This window comes from Pezoporus flaviventris, unplaced genomic scaffold (assembly GCF_033815535.1).
Source record: "Pezoporus flaviventris isolate CSIRO_AGI_PZ_B2104156 unplaced genomic scaffold, CSIRO_AGI_Pfla_v1 ptg000001l, whole genome shotgun sequence".
Taxonomy (NCBI): Eukaryota; Metazoa; Chordata; class Aves; order Psittaciformes; family Psittacidae; genus Pezoporus; species Pezoporus flaviventris.
Window position 1 is genome coordinate 4,609,731 of NW_026892549.1, and position 19,811 is coordinate 4,629,541.

General features: G+C 42.7%; 1 protein-coding gene across 9 annotated transcripts in view; it reads left to right on the forward strand.

Annotated features, from left to right (window-relative positions):
* The window catches only part of SLC15A2 (solute carrier family 15 member 2), a 67,862-nt gene that overhangs the window by 42,551 nt on the left and 5,500 nt on the right, over nt 1-19,811 (forward strand). For all 9 annotated transcript variants that reach the window (XM_061467973.1, XM_061467392.1, XM_061467890.1 and 6 more), the window contains 13 exons: nt 449-526; nt 3,160-3,242; nt 4,341-4,427; nt 4,757-4,846; nt 5,200-5,244; nt 7,713-7,745; nt 8,803-8,891; nt 10,378-10,459; nt 12,408-12,533; nt 13,225-13,389; nt 16,012-16,058; nt 17,842-17,952; nt 19,014-19,110. In XM_061467973.1, the coding sequence (XP_061323957.1) occupies nt 449-526; nt 3,160-3,242; nt 4,341-4,427; nt 4,757-4,846; nt 5,200-5,244; nt 7,713-7,745; nt 8,803-8,891; nt 10,378-10,459; nt 12,408-12,533; nt 13,225-13,389; nt 16,012-16,058; nt 17,842-17,952; nt 19,014-19,110 (1,133 nt within the window). The remainder of the gene's footprint in view (nt 1-448; nt 527-3,159; nt 3,243-4,340; nt 4,428-4,756; nt 4,847-5,199; nt 5,245-7,712; nt 7,746-8,802; nt 8,892-10,377; nt 10,460-12,407; nt 12,534-13,224; nt 13,390-16,011; nt 16,059-17,841; nt 17,953-19,013; nt 19,111-19,811) is intronic.

Here is a 19,811-nt window from a genome sequence, read left to right on the forward strand (position 1 = left end):
TACACAGTAGGGGCATTGGCTTCCACATTGTTGCTATGAAATCAGATTCCAGTTTTTACCTCAATAACTCATGCATCTGGCACAAATAATGTGGAAACACAGTACTGGTTATTTAGATCTAGGCAAATAAAAAATGGCTTCAGGTTATTTAAACGTTGTGGTTTTTTTTTCCCAATTACAGTTCCTACCTATTTGTCTGCTTTCTCACTTCTACTATTCTCATCAATATACCATTATCAGCTGCTTTTGCTGGCAGACGCTAACCCTGCTTCCAAATTTTCTTTGTCAAGGGAGGACAACTGTTTCAAGGAGATTCAATTCACAGTGTCAAGCACCAGCAAAGAAGATTTAAAGCCAGGGGAAGTGAATGATTTAGGGAAGCATATCAAAGGGCCCAGTAACATAAGTCTGACTGTAATGAGGTGCTTTTATTTCTGACTTCTTTCAGGGGATGTGAAATGCTTTGGAGAGGATTGTTATGCACTGGCTTTTGGTGTCCCAGCAGCACTGATGGTGTTGGCGCTTGGTGAGTGGAAACAATAAAGCTTGTAATAGGAGTTACCATTTTTGAGTCCATGAACAGATGAGAAAATGTACAAATTCAGTAGCTCTGGATGGATATTCAAGGTTTCAAGGTTATCCAGAAATTCCACAGTTCAGAACAACAAGAAAAATCACTAGTTCATTGGTGGGCAGAAGGTGGTTTTACCGCAGTCCTTTATTATGATACTGATGAGAGAGTGGTTTGGGCAGTGTTTCACAATACAACTGCCTGGTTCTATAAAGCAAGGGGAGGCACCGGAATGATTCTTCTGATGTCTTGCAGCTTCACCTATGAGCAGGCTTGGCCTTTGAACTGCACTCTGAGCAGTTGCTGGAGTTTCCCATATTATAGAGGAGAAGCTTAGCCATGCCACTTCTAATCTCTCCACAGTCTCATTGCATCTTGGGCCCATCTTTAATGGCTCAGACTTTTGGTTCAGAATCTATATGCCACAGAAATTGTAGAAGGAGCTGAATGAGATGTTACTTTATTATGAGCTGCCTCACTTCACTTGACTGAAGTAATTCCCACAATTACAGTGACAACGTATTATTATGTTGCAATAAGAAACCCTTATTGTTCAAGTGTCAGAAGGCAGCTGCAATCACCCTGCTTCCTAAAGCTTGCATCTTAGCCCCATTAATGTACCTGTCAAGATTTCTTCTTCAACCCTTATAAAATACTCAGCAATTTCCATGTTCTTGCTGTTACTCCTTGGTAGCCAATATAGAAGACGCCCCATTAGCTTTAGTTTCACAGTTGCAAGCTGCTGAGGGGAGCAAGTCCTCTTATTACACTATATTGGAGAGGTTCTGACACAGCATGGGGTGACTTCTCATTCAGCTTGTTAGCTTAATTGAGAGGCCAAGCAATTGTGTGATTTCACCATAGCATCTGTGATTTGAAAAGTTTGTCCCCCAGAGAATGTGGGTGTTGCTCTCCCCTCAAACTTCCATCAAAGAGAAGAATCAGAACTGGAAAAATGTCATTGGGCCACAGCTAACACTGCAGCAATTATTTTCAGCAAAGTGCATGGTCACGGGCCTGAGAAACTTCTCTTTTCCCCTGTGACCTGTTCCTATCAGTTTAAGGCAGCACAGGCTCCTCTGCGCACCATTGTGTGATGAATGTTTCTAGCAGAGTAGTAGCTGCCCAGGGGAAAATGGGTGTGTAAATATTGCAGTTTCAGTGAGGGCATCAATTGAAATGTGTTTTTAGCTAGTGTCCTGCTGCCAGATTCCACAGCCTGCCCAGCAAAGTAGCTCTGTGTTCCTTTGTAACATGCTAAAATGCTCTTGGAAGTGATATATTTGATTATGTGAGCAGAATGCAGAACTGGAGAAAATACCATTTCAGCCCTGACTGGGCCTCTCCCTGTCATGATGGAAAGCAAAAATAGACTTAGAGGCAGAATGGAAATCTTATAGAGGAAGATTTTTGTGGGCTTCTTCAGTTTCTGAAAGATGAGGGAAGGTTGACACTATTTAATTCCAAATACCAAACCTAATGCTGGAACCTCAGTTCCCAAAGGAGTCAGTGGCATCTCCAGAAGGTATTTCAGCAGACCTAATTAATCACCTTTTGGAGGCACCAGCAGGTCCGCAGAGAGATGCTAAAAATTAGGTAGTGCAACTACTCACTGTGGGTGACTTTGAACAAGTGTCTTTCAGTGCAACTCATCTAAACTGACTTCAGAGGTGTCTCTGACAGTTCTGCAAGTCAGAACTGGATGTGAAGGGTCTTCATAATCAGAAAAGAGAAACAGTGGTTTCCTTGCAGTGTCCCAGGCCTCCTGTGTTAGTTCAGAGGTGTCTGCTTTTCTCCACTGGCTGTGGACTGACCCAGATAATTGGGTTAATTTAGAAAGTTGAGGTTGGTTTGTTATATGGATTTCACACTCGGCTTTTATTGTGCTTCTCTCTGCCAATATCTGTCCAATTGCAAAGTGCTCAGAGGCTCTCAAAGAGCAGGACAAATGATATATAATCAGATAGCCCCATCTCTGACAGGATTTTGAAGCCTTGGTCCAATATTCTTTGTGCTTTGAAGGAGAAAACCCAGGCAAAACGATACCTTAAATAGTATATCCCCTCATAGAAACCATAAATAGAGGTAATTTCTGTTAACACCAGTGTGTGATGCAGTGACCTTAGTGGCTGTTTCCACTGAAATATGTGTGAGATGCAAGTACAAAAAGTCTGCTTTGGGTCTGGATTAATTCTCACACAGTTGCAATGAGTCGGGGGTGATTTCCAGCAATTCAGTATGGATTTTAGTTCAAGTTTAGCCTACAAAAAGCATAGATGGAGGGAATGTTTAAACCTTTGTTTTCCAGTGTGAATCAAATGTAGAGGTACCTGTTTTGCCAGAGCAGATCATGAGAAGATTATGGTGACTTCCTAAGAATCATGCTGCCTCTTGTAGGATGCTGCATTTTCTTCCATGTGAAGGCATTAAAGGAGTTCTGTATATTTATTCTGTTAAAAGTTTGATCCTGTAAGCCCCAAAGGCATAGGATTTCTCTGGAATACAGGGGTGGGGGATCCTCCCCAGAAGCCAGTGTAGGATTGAGCCTCAGTCATGTGAATTCCCATTTGGATTACAATATTTTTCAGTTGTGTTCATTGCTGGAAGTGGACTGTACAGAAAAACACCACCACAAGGGAACATCTTATTGGAAGTGTGTAAATGCATCGGTGTAAGTGTATGCCATTTTCTCTTTTTCATGCATGATTCTGAGGTTTCAGGTCAGAAAAGTGCAAAGGGAGGTGGCATTTGGAGTTTTTTATGCTGCTCCTGGGTATCTTACAAATGAGCTATAAGGAGGAAGAAACATGTTTATGTCCTAGTTTATTCTTTCAATATTTCAATTGTTTTTCCTTAGCTACATGAACTGTTCAGTTGATGTCAGTAGAACCACTAGTGGCAGGTGCTGGTGGAGAGTGAACTGAAAGGACAATTCAGAAACTTGGAGAGTATCGGATATATGACTCAATTTTCTTCAGCTGAATAATTTTACTGAAGTTTATCAGTTCAGCAGACAGTAATCATACACATTCATATTATGCACATTCACCATATTCATGTGAATGCAAGAGACACCTGCTGAAGTTGCATTATAGCCTTATCAATTATTTTTTCATAGTGTGTGAACTGAATATAGTATGTAAAAAAACCTTCACCCTCTTATTAAGTGGATAATGACTTTTTTTTTTTTTTTTCCCCAGGAAACTGTTGCTATCAGGAGATGTTTTCGTTTTGCCTAGGTCAACCCTATAGACAGATTTACTGTGGCGAAAAGGCCAGATCTTAAAGATAGGATTTCTAAGTGAAGTCTGCCACTCTTTTTGCCAGAATGGCTGATTTCAGTGTGCTCAGTGACTGGAGCACACAGCATAAACAAACAGGTTACAGCTTCAGTGTCACTGCTTTCTCCAGTGAGAAACAAACCTGAAAGATGGTCTAGGAGTGAATGAGGCATGGGCTGCACCAGTAATTTGCAAAGAAAGGTCTACAGAACAAGAAGGAAGTGAGAGTTCTGGTTTAGAGGTTGCTTTGGATGAGGTATTTCCTCCCCAGCACAGTGGTCAATCCAACAGGTGCTTTTTGGAAGGGAACTGAAGAAATTCTGTTTAAAGCCTTATCATGTAGCAGGTTTTAAATCAAGCATGAAACAAACTTTGGGGGCAATTTTCTGGCGCTGCTTACATTTGGGGATGGGGAGGGCAGCTTGAGTTGGCAATGTGACAAGGGTAGGCAAACCACGAGGGAGTTACTCACCTGGTTTTCTTCCTAGTTTGCTATTAAAAACCGGCTGAAAAACCGCTCCAGTCAGATTCCAAAGAGAGATCACTGGCTGGACTGGGCATCAGAAAAATACTCGGTAAGCAGTGCTCTATGTGGCAGGTTTGGAGGGGGAAGACAAGCGAACAGACAGGGAGACAGTAAGACTGGCCTGGCCACAGCACTCCTCACATGCATCAGGTTCTCATTTGTCCTGTCCCTTCCCATGAAGTCTGTACTCTCCTGACCCTTACTGAATAGTTTAGGTGCTGCACTGAAATGCAGAAATTCAAGTACGTCCACTCTCATGAGTAAGTGCAATGAATAACTGCCATGCAGAAAGAAATAGGAGTTCTCATTTTTTGTGGCTTGAATCGCCTTTTGGCTTTTTTCACCCCCATCTTACCTTTTTGCCCATTGCCTTTACAGAAACAGCTGATTGGGGAGATTAAAATGGTGACACGAGTTCTCTTCCTCTTTATACCACTGCCAATGTTCTGGGCCCTGTTTGATCAGCAGGTACAGTACAGTGTGTTGCAGATCTGCCCACCAGCCTGGGTTTGCACCCTTGTCCTTCCAGGGTAAGACCAAAGCATTCTGGGGACACAGAGTGCCATGTCTCCTATGAGATGCACAGGGGCTTGCTAAGGCAGTATCCACCATCACTGCTGGCCATCCTTCTGCAGTCCAGCCAGGTGTCTGGTGCAGGAGGGTGAGGAGGCAGAATGTGCCCTGCTTACTGGCAGATATTAGAGGGAAGAAAAGAAATAGAAGCGAAATAAGACCTCCAGCACTGTAGTCTTTTCTGTCCCTGTGTTTTCTAGTTCCATAGGACGTCTTGAAGGCTTCACAGTTGTCTGTTTTCTCCTTAGGGATCCAGGTGGACTTTGCAAGCCACAAAAATGAATGCTGATTTTGTAAGTACTTAATGTAACCAGGGTTGATAAGACTAGTAGTAACATCACTGCTCTTGCTTTGTAACCAGAGTCTTACATACTAAGAGCGTCTGCTTGATAAGTCTGGGTGAGTTGCACTTTTGGTGATTAGAAGCGAGAGGTTCTGCGCAGTCATGTTCAGTTCAACATGATGGGGAGCCATCAGCAGCCTGCAGGGTCAGGAGTGCTGAGCTACTGACAACTGGTTGCTCTGCAACCTTGAGTGGGTAAGGTTTACAGCCTGCTACCGCCACTGAAGACAGAGATGCTGGGGAAAGTTCACACATTCCTTGTAAGGTGTAACTAGAGCTACTATAGTTTTACATTTCTGCTCTGGCTTTTTGGGTGATACATTAATGAGTCCTCTTAAAACCAGCAGGAATCCTGTGTTGTATATGGTAGAGATGTGGTGAGGATTAACTAGCATGCATGAAGTTCTTCAAAGATGTGAATGGTAAATGGTACAGGGTGCAATGGCAGATAAATTTGGATCACGTATCTGCCTGAACATGCCACTATACAGGGCTGGTTTCCAGACATACAGGTTTTAACAGGCCATCTGTATCTTAGCTGTGGATGCTCACATCAGAATTTAGGATTGTAAATGCCCATTTTCAAATTGACTTAAAAGCCCCAAATTTGAACCCTTCTATGTCACTCCTGTTAAAAATTGGGCTCTCAGCATGTGGTAGTCATAAGGCTTAATTAATTCAGATAGGCAGGAAAAAGACTACAACTATGTATTTATCCACTACAGAAATACAAAGCAATGACAATTCATGCAGTCTTTGTGATGTGTGTTTAAAAAACTTTCTCGTATTTAAAAAACTTTCTCTGCTGTTTGCACACTTATATTTGGTGATCCATCAGCAGCAGATCTAAGGATCACCAGCTGCCACTTATTAAACTCTCCCTTGTGGAGGAGGACATATTCAGGGCTCTTCTGTCACACCACCTTGGGTAGATTTTTGGCTTGTAATTCAGCCTTATCCACCCTCCACTGGTGAGCTGTCCCAGCTCATGGAGGTGAGAATTAACTGCAACATTGAGATGATCCCACGTTTTCTTGGAAAGATAGAATCATAGAATAGTTAGGGTTGGAAAGGACCTTAAGATCATCAAGTTCCAACCCCCTTGTCATGGGCAGGGACACCTCACACTAAACCATGTCATTCAAGCCCTCATCCAACCTGGCCTTGAACACTGCCAGGGATGGAGCATTCACAACTTCCCTGGGCAACCCATTCCAGTGCCTCACCACCCTAACAGGAAAGAATTTCTTCCTTATATCCAATCTAAACTTCCCCCATATAAGTTTGAACCCATTACCCCTTGTCCTATCACTACAGTCCCTGATGAAGAGTCTCTCCCCGGCATCCCTATAGACCCCTTTCAGATACTGGAAGGCTGCTATGAGGTCTCCATGCAGCCTTCTCTTCTCTAGGCTGAACAGCCCCAACTTTCTCAGCCTGTCTTCATACAGGAGGTGCTCCAGTCCCCTGATCATCCTCGTGGCCCTCCTCTGGACTTGTTCCAACAGTTCCGTGTCCTTTTTATGTTGAGATCTTCTGTCTTTGATGAAGTTTCAAATGGAAAAATGCCAGTATTAATTTCCTATGGCTTTGGTGATCTCAAAAGAAATCTGGATAAATACTGTTTTCTTCTTACTTTTTCCCCTCTTCAACTTAATTTCAAATGAAGACCATTGCTTGGAGTTCAAACAAACACCAAACACTCCCTGGAGACAGCTCCTTGGTCCCTTTTGGGGACTGGGACCTTTCTGTCTACCCCTTTTGACCATGCCCAATTGAGGGGGCTGAGTGCAGTGATGTAAGGGTGAGTCACCGCTTATAGCCTTGAGGACTATATATATGGCTTAAACAAAAAAGTCACAGTTGAACAAAGCCAATTAGGTACCCTTGGCAGATGGAGGGAGGAAAGAGGTGTTTGTGCAGCCCACTGTCTCAGGGATAGTCTTTTGTTACCGTTGTGGGGTGCTCAGGAGAATCATCAACAGAGCTTAGAGGGTCCTGAAGCTTGGGAGCACTCACTTGTAGGATCTGGGCTTTTCCCATTACAGAAGCAGGGAGGGAGGAAACTCTAAGCTCAAATCCCAGGTTGGACGTTAACATGCCTATTCATTCCCACTCGCCTAGTTCACAGCACAGCCATTCTGAAAGATGTGTCTTAGTACCTGTCATAGTCTGTGTCCTAGCTGCTATATATCAAGGACTGAGTATAAGCTTCCTTCTGCAAAATGATTCCCATCAAACACCGTGTCCTTAGAAGGGAAGTGTCAGGAGAACAATATTAGCAGCTAAAGCCAACATAAAGCATTTGAGGAAAAAGCCTTTGCTGCTGTGGGTCTCTACTGGACTGGTTGCTTGTTTGCCATATGCCCTGTTATATTATGGTGTTTATGAGTCACTTGCAATATCTTTTTGTTTCAGGGAATATATGTCCTTCAGCCTGACCAAATGCAGGTAAAATACTATAGGGTTGGAAATAACCCTTAGAAATGTGTTTTCTTTTTCTCTCATTTTTATTCTTCTCATGGGACCAGTGGCCTTTCTCTGCTCCTTTTGAAGGTAATAGCAGTGCTCCTGCTGACTGCTGTGGTGTGGACTCTGCCTTTATTGCTCACTGTTTTACAAGCTTAGTCTTGGGATCCAGAAGACTCCAAGGATGTCCTAACATCCTTGAGGTTGAATCTTGCAGAATAGTACAGAGGTGGGGAGACATTCCAACATAATATTTCTTGAACTAGTGCTGGCATGGGGAGGATACAAACTATGGCTTTTTTTTAACATGTCCCTGTGCTGGGATGAGTGTTGTACCTGAAACATGTTTCCTTCCTCCCTTTGTGGGGGGAAGATGAAAATGTGAAGGCTTCAAGATGGTGCCATGTTGCCACAGTTGATTACAAGTTTTACATGGAACAGCTCTGGAGAAATCCAAAGCTGTTTTGTTCCCTGAAATCTTCCTTTGAAACTGAAATAGCATTTTTCTCTGCTTGTTCTCCATCATTCTCTCTTTTCTTGCTCTGCCACTGCTGACTGGCAAACAAGCTCTGCCGCTCTCAGGAGGAACTTCGTTCCTGGGGGATTACAAGACTGTGTGGAAATGTGAGAAATTGCCAGTCTCACACAAACGTACCTGGGATTTTGCTGAATTCCCAAGATGTTTCCATTATTGCTGATTTGCTGTAAGGTCCCACCAAAGCGCTGAAGGTCACCTGCTTCTACTGTCAGTGGATTTCGTACTCTTAAAAAACATAATGCTTCAGTTCTCTCTTCAGGGAAACTGTGCCAGTGATGCTTGCTTACCTCTTGGAGGGGATATGAACAAAATGTATTTGTGCTTGTGAAAACTAAATAGCAGAAGCCGTCGAAGTGTGAACTATGATTATATTTTAAAAGGAGGTTTTAAAGTGTTCGTGTTCTTTCTGTAATGGAATTATTTCTGGAGGACAGTGCTTTATTAGTTTAATTACTGAAAGTTGCTTTCTAGTCACTAAAATCCCATTCTTTTGTATTGCAGTTCTTAAATCCACTTCTTATTCTTGTCTTCATCCCCATTTTTGACCTTGGGCTCTATCCCCTGATAAACATGTGCAAATTTAATTTCACGTAAGTACTTTGGGACAATGCAGATGCCTCAGTGCTTTTTCTTTTGCAGGAAGTGAGCAGAATAGCTTTTAAGGAGGAAAAACACAAATTTCCTTTCACTCTTCCCAGTACGTGCTTCTAATTCAGCCACAAGAGGCAGCATCACCTTCTTCCATACGCCCTGGAAATTCCAGAGGGGAAAATTCAGTGATGTTGGATTCTGCTCTGTATAGATTCTCCCTGAAAGCAGATACGAACAGTCCCTCTTTAAGGGAGTCCCTCCCTCATCATGTTCTCCACTTTACCTCCTACATCATCCCTAAATAGTTTCCTTCCTGAAAGGTCCCTGTGGGGCCAAGTTCACTGTTGTATGTGAGCTACATGTGGTGTTGTGAAAGTAGATTCCCACTAGGATCTGAACCAGTGAGTAGGTAAGGCAATTTCCATATGGCCCAAGCATGTTATCCCTTGTCTATGTAAGCAAGAAGTGCAGTGTAATATGAGCAGATCTCCAGGTTGGTCCTGAAACCCATTTTATGCAGTTTTGCTGATTTTACTTTAGAGTATCTGTAGTCTGTCTATGTGGACTTGATAGCCTTTAGCAATAGAATTATGTTATGTGCACTCATGGATTTACTCTGCCAGTACAGTTTGAGCTCCAGCACCACTTCTCAATGTGAACCACAGCATGGAAAGGGGTAATAAGTAAGAGATGGGCTCATAAAGCATGTTCCTAATCCAAACTAAGATGCTGGATAGACAAAACCAGGAGACAGAATTTGGGTTCCTAATCTGGATTTCCAACAGCACAGTCAATCTGGAATGTGGATTCAGACCTTTACAAAGGTTGGAGATGGCTGAATCTAAAACTAGACTTGTTTCGAATCTCAACAATTCAATACTCAGTTTGGACGTGCCATTCTGGACCTATTTTATTCTGCTTTATGTCACTGTCTCATGTAACTTTGGTAGAGTTACACTGCTTTTGCTCCAAGTTCAGAAGCAAGCTCTTTATTCTCTAGAAATGTAAATGTATTGGCAAAAGAAATAACCCAGAATGGTGCCACAGATGGTCAGAAACATTGATGACACAAGCTATGCATTTTTCTCCTCCTGCTGCTAAATAGCATGCTACTCTTTTTTTTTGCCTTTCCCAAAAGGGACTTGAAGATATGTAATTTCTAGTGCTCCGTCCAACATCACAGGTTAACATAAATGCCATGAGCTGTTCCCACTAGGAGAGCTAGGAACAAGATAATATGAAACTTGCAAGCAAAGAGCTTTTTTTTAATGGCACACCAGTTTTAATTGGCCTCAGTGCTGGCCCCATACAGAAAAATAGAATAAAGTTAAATGATTGCAATTTTAAACAGCATGTCATCCCTGGTGCCACCTGTTGGACAGATTATTACATGGTTTTGGCATTTTTGGCTCTGAGAAATAGTATTTTATATTTAAAATTACTTAATTTTTTTTGTTAATGGCACATCTTTCATTTGCTCCACAGACCAATTAGGAAAATGGCAACAGGTATGATCCTTGCAGGGATGGCGTTTGGACTTGCAGCTATTGTAGAAGTCAAAATAAATGTAAGTATAGCATAAGGGATTCCTCAAAATACTTTTTTTCCCTGAGATGTCTTTATTGATGCCTGTTAGATAATCCTTTTAACCATTGTGTTCCTTGATCATAATTTTTAATGTGTTCTTTACAATGAAGCATACTGATCCAGTTGCTAATGATAATTTTTACTTTGTCTACTTTTCCCTCTCTTTGTCTGTGTCTCTCTTTTGCTCTTTCTAGTCTTTGCAGTTTTGCTGTGCCGGTCATCTATATTGGTCTATATTCTAGATTTCCATCATCAAAGTGCTTGACAGACATCTAGTTAATGCTAGTGATTAATTCCCAAAAGGTAGTCTGTTCTCTCTCCTATTTCTTACTGTAGCTTGCCTATACTTTACTGTTTGGGGTTTGTTGTGTGTGTGGTGGTTTTGATTTGTTAATTTAATTACTTTCCTGCTTTAGGGTGGAGGGGTGGTGTTTTACAAGACAGACTGCTTCTCCTGTGAGGCAGGTGAATGCAGTCACTTCTGTAGTCACAGGCATCAGGGACTGCGAGGCATCCCCAGACAGGATGGCAGTAGATTTCTTGTAGATTCAATGCTAGCCCCTGCAGATTTGTACTGTTTGTTTCTGGCTCATGGCCAACCTTGTGCAGACTTCAGCTAACCTTTGTCTCACAAAAGTTACTATCAGATTAATTTTTAAAGCTTCCATGTATACTTAAAATGTTCTGTCAGAGTGGCTGGCACACAGCCCTGGACTCTTAACATCTGCTGGTTGCTCAGTGAATCCACTCCCAAGTCTCCTGCTGAAATGAAACTGTGGGTTCAGGTCTTCTTTCTGATCTCTTTACACGGGCAAAGGAATGCTGCCACTGCTACCACCAGCAGCTCTGGCCAAGCACTTGAAAGTCTGCTCTGGCTGTGGGTGACTCCTTGGGCAGAGGCAAGGTGAATTAGAAGTTATCCCCTCCATGAGCATGGAATTTTTACCTGGAAGGCCACTAAAAACTCTAGCAAAGAGGTGGATAGGGTGGCCCACCTTCACTTGGCTGTGGGTAGCACAAGTGATAAGCCACAATAATGGAATTTTCTGAATCACTTTAACAGGCCTGTTAGTCCAGAGCAGTATGTGGGTAGAGGGAAATCCATGTCACCTTGTCTTCTCTGCCACTACATCTCCCCAGTGAGTTCAGTTCAAACTGCCCTGCCTGCAATACCCAAATTATAGGATGAGATACAAAAAAATGAGTATCTCTGAAGTATTGCTGGCAGGTACTTGCAAATAAAGTGAAGAAAACAGAATTTTTTTTTTTTAAGTATGATACGTTTTAGATCTACAGGTAGTACAAGGCTGATACTGATTGATATACTCTTTCTAGGAAATGATGTCTGACAGAAAGAGATACCTCTGTGCTAGAGGCATTGTCTTCCCTTTCTCGGATAACAGGGAATAAGATCTATAGAGTCAGCTGTTAGAGAGCATGGTGTTAAGGGTTGCAGAAGTACCGATTACAGACATGGAGCTGGACTGAGATTTTCAAAACCGCTTAGTTTCTGGCCTAATTCTTTTCCCAGTCACTGACAGCAGTGGAAAATAATTATTTTGGTCACTGCTTTTGAAAGCTAAGCACAATTTTTCCATTCTGATATTGCAGTTGGTTAAATCCAGGCTCTAGGGAGCTGTATAATGAAAGCAGTGACATTGTTCTACCTACCCAGCAGTTGTGTAGCCTGTATGCTTAGTGGTGTGAAGAGCAGTTTTTGGGTGGAATGATAGGTTGGCTATTGAGCTACTACAAGAAAACCTCCCTAAATAAGATTTATGTTCAGTTTTCTCTCAGTGGAACTTTTGATGAGGAAGAGATGGAAAAGTGTCATTACAGAGAGGAAGACTATTATGGCTAAAAATGAAGAGATATTAAAGTGCTAATAAAGCACATAGATGGCACTTAAAGCCTTTTACTTTAATTAGGAAACTGATATGCCTCAACTTGTCCCAGAAGAAAGTTTAATTCGGGTCCTGAATTTGGCAAAGAACCCTGTTCAAGTGACAATCCAAGACAAGGACTTATTTCAGCAGCCTGTGGAGGCTTTTCAGGTAAGTGTATACATGGGGCTAGAGGGCCTGACTTGTGTCCCATTGAAAAAAGGGTGGGCTTTTTTCCAGGCATTTTCTAATAAAGCCCTCAGATACTAGAGCTTGTTCTCCTTCATCACATTAGAAGTACATGGGAATAACTTTAAAAATGGAGCATATTATCTCCATTGAATAGACAGAAATGGAAAGTCTGAAGACATATTTCTATGGCAAAGAAGGAAATGGCTAACTAGATTCATGAGTAATTTGGAATAAAGGATAATTGTACTGAGATGAGCATGTAGAGACATTCAACTCAAATATTTCAGTGCTCAGACCAGGCATTACTGCTGGGATCGGGATGGCATGTGAAAAGTATTACCTCCAAAGTAGGAAAGTAATGGGAAGGCATTTAACTGGGCATGGGCACTGAGTTGTTTCCTATTTCAGCTTCAGATTACTTTACAGGTCAAACTAATTTGGGACTCAAGACGGGCAGTCCGTTAGTCACCAGACCATTGGCAATGGAAGGTACCCCAAGCTCTGGCTTGACTAGCTCAAAGCCTATATATAACCATGTCTTTTGCTGTAGAAAACAGCTCTGACCTCTCTTTAGAGGGTCCCTTGAAGAGAGGGTAGGGTTGCACTTGGTAGGAAGAGTCAGATCCTTTCTAATCTGAAGAAAGTGTAACCATGTCTGTTTTCTCTACAGAACCCAGCTGAGTACTCAAAATTAGTATTGAATGGAGAGCAACAGAGCCTTCGCTTCACCCTGCAATATCAAGGATTGTCTCTTCCTTTTAACTACACCATGAAGGAAAAATCAGTATACAGCTTAATTGTTTTTGAGGCAGGAGGAAACCTATCAAGCCGCTTAGTGAGTGTGGGAGTGAAGTGTAAATACAGTATTAATTCAGTGACCGTGATGATACAATGGGGTAATAGGCTCATTAATTCATTTGCTCAGTTGCAGTGTCTGTCTGATTGCTCTCAGGTGCTCTAAACCTGACTTCTTAGCTAGCAGCACTGGATCCGTACACATTTCTGCTGGTTGATTAATAGAGGCGTTATGGCATCTGAGAGTTTCTGGGCACACTTTAATCCAGTGAATGCTGCAGTGGGAGAGCAACATCATGCCTGCTAGGCAGCAGAGCTTGAGAAAGCTGAGGAAACAGAGCTGGAGATTTTCCCCCAAAGATGGTTCTTTAAAGCAAAGATGTTAAAGAGGCTCTAGGGCTGGGCTGGAATAACAGCATCAGAGGAATGATTCCGGGTTTAGTTATTGCAAGTGTTTAGTGAAAATGCACAGAAGGCCCACTTGTTTTGCTGAGCAGAATAAATGATTAAGCTCATTTCAAGCTCTGCAGCGGAGCTGGCTGTGTTTGGACATTTGTGTATTGCTGCAACAATCAGAGAGGCATATGGAGTGTATAGGGCCAGATTCATGTATCTTTCACCTGTAGCTGTATCCTAAGAGGCTCTCTTGAAATGAATGGTGTTACTGCACGTCACGTGTGGCAGGTGTGTAAATGCTGACAGAATCTATCCTTATGCTAAAATATCAATTCTCTTTGCAGTTTCTCAGCCTTGCCTGGTTGCCACACTAAACATTCAGTATTGCCTGGTAGAAATCATGTAACTGTTTTTCAAAATGAGGAGTTTTAAGGATTTATTTTTTCTTAACGTGGGGTTGTTTTTTATTTCCTGCTTTATGGCTTAGAGCCTGGGGCTCATTACTGCACAATGTTATTTCCCTGTGACCCTAATGACTGTGTGCTGTTAGCTTGAGAAATGGACACTCATACAGTGATTTTCATGCAGTCCTTAAGAAGTGAAAGTCTGTGACAGTCTGGAGCAAAGCAGTCTCTGAGTTTCAGTGTATTTCTGTGCTGCCCTAGCTATCTAACCTGTGCTTAAATTAATGCCCACCCTGGAACAGGAAGGCTGCCATGCACTGGGGAACAGCTGAGCTGTTGGGTGATGCAATTGACCTGTCATTCTCAGCTGCAGATAAAGGAAGTGTGGAAGACAGTATGGTAAATGATACTTGCTTTTTCAGCATTGCAATGCAACAAAGGCGATGCTAGAACCACTGCTGTGTTGCAGGGCTTGCCCTTGGGAAGCCATGGCCCATGACGTCCTTCCTCACTGCTGGGTTTGGCCTCCTCACTCAGATGGGGGTGCTTTCCTGGAAGGAGCCAGTCTGAAATTGTTTTCTTCTCCTTTATGGGCTATTTAGCAGGCAGGAAATGAATTTGAGAGCTCTGGGGATCATCGAGTAATAATTTGGCTCGCCTCTCTACAACAAACTAGAGTTTTAATTCCCATGTGTCTTCCATAGAAGAAAATGATGATGTTGTTTATTATTTATTGCTTTGACATTTATTTTTCACTGTGACTATTTGTTATTTAGGGCATAAATTATCTGTGGGTCAGTGTGTCGCACTGAAGCACAATAGTCATTTTATAGGTACACTGGAATTCTGGATCCTTGGTCTCAGAAGCCCATGGTTTAACATCATGAATAATGTGTAAAGAGAGGGCTGGAAAATTTTGAGAGAAAGTCAGTTTCTGAAGGTAGATGCAGTCCCTTTTGGCTTGCCTGCAGCAAAACCTGAAATTGCCCTGCCAGCTTAAGGGGCACGGCACAGCTGTGGATTTCTACCAACCAAGAACCTTGCTCTGTATTCTTTTTGTGTGACCACACAACCTTCACGGCAGGGCTGTCTTTGCTGTCTTTTTTTTCAGCACTGTACCCCAAATAGGCTCTCCTCAAATGAGTGTAGATCATGTTAATTACTGAGCTGTGATCTCCAGGAGAGGCACTCTCAGTCCCCAGTGTGCCCAACCAGGTGGCCATTTCAGGGGTGTGTCTGCAGAGACTGTGAGTGCAATCAAGCTCAGTGCATCTTGGTTTCTCCTGCTCTCTGCCTGCACCATACAACAGTTTAATGTCCTGAGCATTGAGGGTCAGGGAAAATGAGTGATACATGATGATCAGAACAGTAACCTAATGGTTCCTCTTGGCTCTAGGCTTCTGTGAAGTCTGTAAGTATGCCAAGAATCAAGGTCTGAAAGTTAGGCAGTTGCAGGTTTTGCAGGAATAAAGTACTCATGCTTAATTGTAACTAATCACTGAAAGAAGCTCATGTGGATAATGATCTCTTGCTATCTTCAGATCAAGGGAAATATTTTTTTTGAGGGTGTTACATACCCCTCAGTAGAAGGGGTGACTGGCTGAAACTCTGTAGCCTTTGTTATGCAGGAGATTAAGAAAAAAAGTCATGATCTCATCTTAAGCACTTGGTGGAGCTGAAATTTTGCTGTCAGCTTCATGGTACCAGGACTTTTGTGGCCTGATGTAAAGCTTATGTGAGAGTCCAGTCAATTTCCATGGGTTTTGCAGCACATGTGTAACTCCATAGACACTAGTATTTTCTGCTGCACATTGTTACAAGGCAGCAGTAATAAATTTGATTTTCTTTCTTTCCTTCTTTAGATTACAGATTTGGAAGCAAAGCCAGAAAATGGTTTGGCAGCTGTTAGGTAGGAATGGCTTTTTTTTGAGGATTTGGAGGTGGTGGGATGAGGGGAAACTGCTTTTGACTAATGCAGACTGTATGTAACATAACCCAGATATTCTCAGGTTGGAATCTAGTCCACTCTTCTCATGCAAGACTCAGGTGTCAGCTGTGGAGGCTTGACAGCGTGTCACCTCCCACAGTTGCCGTACAGAGCTGAGCATTATTGCTGCTTACTAGGCATTACTGCCTAGGATACACTGAGCTGAGATGGCAACAGAAAAGATCTCCCTTGGAAGAGTGGTAACACATCTCGCTGTGTTCCACCATTTGGGAAAGAAAGAGAAGCAGCAATCTGGAAAGGAACCATTGCCATTTGTTCTCTGCAAACTGGCTAACTTATGACGTTCGCTTATGTCACCCAACCTCACGCACAAATGCCTACTAAATTTGAAACAGCAACAATTTTATATCCTCAGAAACAATTCAGCTGCACATTAGGGTCTGCTTAAGCAGCTAGTTTACTTTCCTAATTTGAACTACTCCATGAACAGGCCTGTGCTGTCATCTCACTGAAGTCGCACTTAACCACCAGACGTATGTGAGGTGCTGAGATGCATAAGCTGCCTTATCCTAAAACATGTGTTGATAGAGCATGAGAGCAGTATCTCTTCATAGCCCTGTGCTTGCGAAGGCTTCTACTGGCTAAGCACCACCTTTGAGAACTGATTAATAACTGCAAGTGGGAACGTTTTATATTTTCCTGTGAACACTTTTGACAAAATATCAAAACGTTCCCTTGAACAATTTGTGAAGAACTTTCACTAAGAAGAAACTATTTTTCCACTAGCAAGGTCCTTTTGTTAAGCTTGACTATCTTCAGGGATTTCAGCCCCATTTTAAGAACTGAAAACCAAGAGAACGTTCCCGTGAAAGTTTTGGTTTTGGTGCAAATACCTTATTTTGCTACAAAACTTTTTCCCCTTGGTAGAAATAGAAACTCCTTGAAAAATACACCAGCATGGTGTGCACACTCATCAGGACACACAAGTTTATAATTTTCTGGTGTAGGTTGGGGCTCTGTCCTCTCAAACAGCCACAGAACAGTTGTCATAGAATTAGGTTGGAAGGGACCTCAAAGATCATCTAGTTCCAAACCCCCTGCCATAGGCAGGGACACCTTCTACTAGATCAGGTTGCTCAAAGCCCTGTCTAACCTTGCTTTGAACACTTGCAAAACCTGTGCCATTGTCTCACCACCTTCACAGTAAAGAACTTCTTCCTAATCTAAATCTACCCTCTTTCAGTTTAAGGCTATTCCCCCTTGTCCTGTCACTACATGCCCTTTGTAAAAAGTCCCTCTCCAGCTTTCTGTAGGCCCTCTTTAGGCACTGGAAGCTGCTGTAAGATCTCCCTGGAGCCTTCTCTTCTCTAGGCTGAACAAACCCAACTTTCTCAGCCTGTCTCCATAGGACAGGTGCTCCAGCCCGCTGGTCATCTTGGCCTCCCCTAGACACACTTCAATCTTTGAAGGTCTCTGAGAAGAGATTGCCTGGAAGTCCTAACCCAAAAGAAGTGAGGGTCACTTTTCACAGAAGAGAGTAAGAGGGTAAAATTACACAGCAGAGAAAATTAATCTTATATTGAAAACCGGGCAATGAATCAGACATGTTTTGGTAACTCGCAGGAGAAGCTGTCATAACCTTATGGAATTACAGAATGCTTTGGGAGAGAGAGTACGCTTCTGAAGTGTCTGATATTGTGCTTCTTCTGCCCTGACAGCTCAATGAAATATGCTTTCTTTGCAGATTCATTAATGGTTTGAACCAAGATGTCAACCTCACCATTGACAGCAAATGGTTCATTGCTGTTCAGAGAAACTACAGTGCTTCTGAGTACTCGCTGCTAGAGAGGGACAAGTAAGTTTCCTTTGCTGAGCTGAAGGTCCTTCCTGAGGCCCTTCTGTGGATACAGTGGGGCTTTTTTAGGTGAATAGCAAAACTTTCATTGCTATTTTCTTGGCATTTACCTGCAGGGGCAGATGTTTGTAAAAAACCAGAATTATCAGTTCTGTGCAGCTCCAGGCAACTTCTGTGGGTGCAGAAGCTTGTTTCTTATGTTTTGTGGGGGCTGGAGGGAAAAGGCTGGCCATTCCTGTGCATTTGTCAGCAGAATAAGGTGGACAGAGTAAAGTCCCCTCTGTCATTTGACGCCTCCTCTATTTTGATGTTCTCACAGGCCCAACTGTTAGGGTATTCTCAGGGAAAGGCCAATTCATATTCCACACTACAAAGTCTTGGTATGTGGGCTGATAACATCAAGTAACGTTACATGGCTTTGCAGGCTGGGCTTGTTAGACAGGGGCTCCATATGGTCTTGATTTGGCAGCATTGGAGTTGGCTCTTGCAGGGTATTTCTGGTGTTTGCAATGTTTCAAAACAAGCTTCATGGCTTTTCTTTGCATCAGTTCCATCCAAAATATTTATTGCTGCAATTTAGTAGGATGAAGCAGCCATTGCGGCAATGTTGCTGAGCCTCTGTGCCATCTCGCACATCCAAAACCAGAAGAACAAATCTGAAGGCTAATTTGCTCTATTGAAAGGAAGCAAAGTGGCTTGTGGATGTGTATCTCTGATTTCCTGAAGGCTGCTTGAGCCTGGCTAACCTGTCTGGCCCACAGCTCTTGATGGAATGGAGAAGTTTGGAAGGAAAACAAACCTGAGGGGCAAAAAAAATCAGTGCCAGGAAGCAGCAGAAACCATTTAAAACTGTTAGCAATAGCCACAAGTCACTAGGTGAACTCCACTTAGTGCCTAAGTGTTTCTGGAAGGAAAAATGACAAGAATTCTAGTGATTGTCTGACATAAACATTACTGCAGCTTTGCATCTTATATCCTCCCTGCTCCATTGTATGGGCATATTTGATGCTCTTTGTCAGTGGGACTAACTGGGAAATACTGTACTTCATCCTTCTATTTAGATATAATAATGGAAAATGCATAACTGAAATGGGAGAGTTTCCCCTGGAGCTAGGGCTGCTTGACTTCGGCGCGTCATACACCATTGTGATAACTAACGTAAGTGTCCCTGTAATGGTAACAAGCTGCTTTTATTCTTATGCTGGTGACTCTCACTTGCTTTCTCTACCCTGCAAGACCTGGGCAGTAGCTATCTGAAGGCAGTCCACTCTACAAGGGCTAGTGAATGTTTTCAGCGCCTACATAAGCAAGGCAGATGGGTACTCATTCCACCTTACACTGTGATCTTGTCAGATCTCATGGGTTAACGAGAAGTAAGATCTCTTCCTTGATAGAGATCCTTCATGGAAAATCATGTGATCTGTGGTTTGTTCTGGTCTCATGCCGTCCATCCTTATTCAGTTAGCATTGATGTAGCACACTGCAAAGAGCTATGACAGTCTACTAAGAGATGACTCTGCTTGTGGTCTTTAGAACACTGTACCTGGCAGTAACTCACACCTGAGAAACTTTGCAGAAACAGTCTGAAATATCCTCACATTTACTGATCTAAATGTGGACCTTCCGAGACTTGTGGATTACACATGGGGGGAAGAGGGATAAAGTGCTGAAGGAAGAGGTTGGTGAGATGGTGCCTCTGTTTTTCCTCCTCTTCCTGTCTGTACAGCTCATTTGGAGCCTAGTGTAAAGTCAAGGCATGGTTTTCTGAACAACCTAGCCCTAATGGGGCATGAGCACTTCTGTGGGGGTGGATTCCTTTCCAAGCTTGCCAACCTCTTAGGCTTGCTGCTCCAACCCTG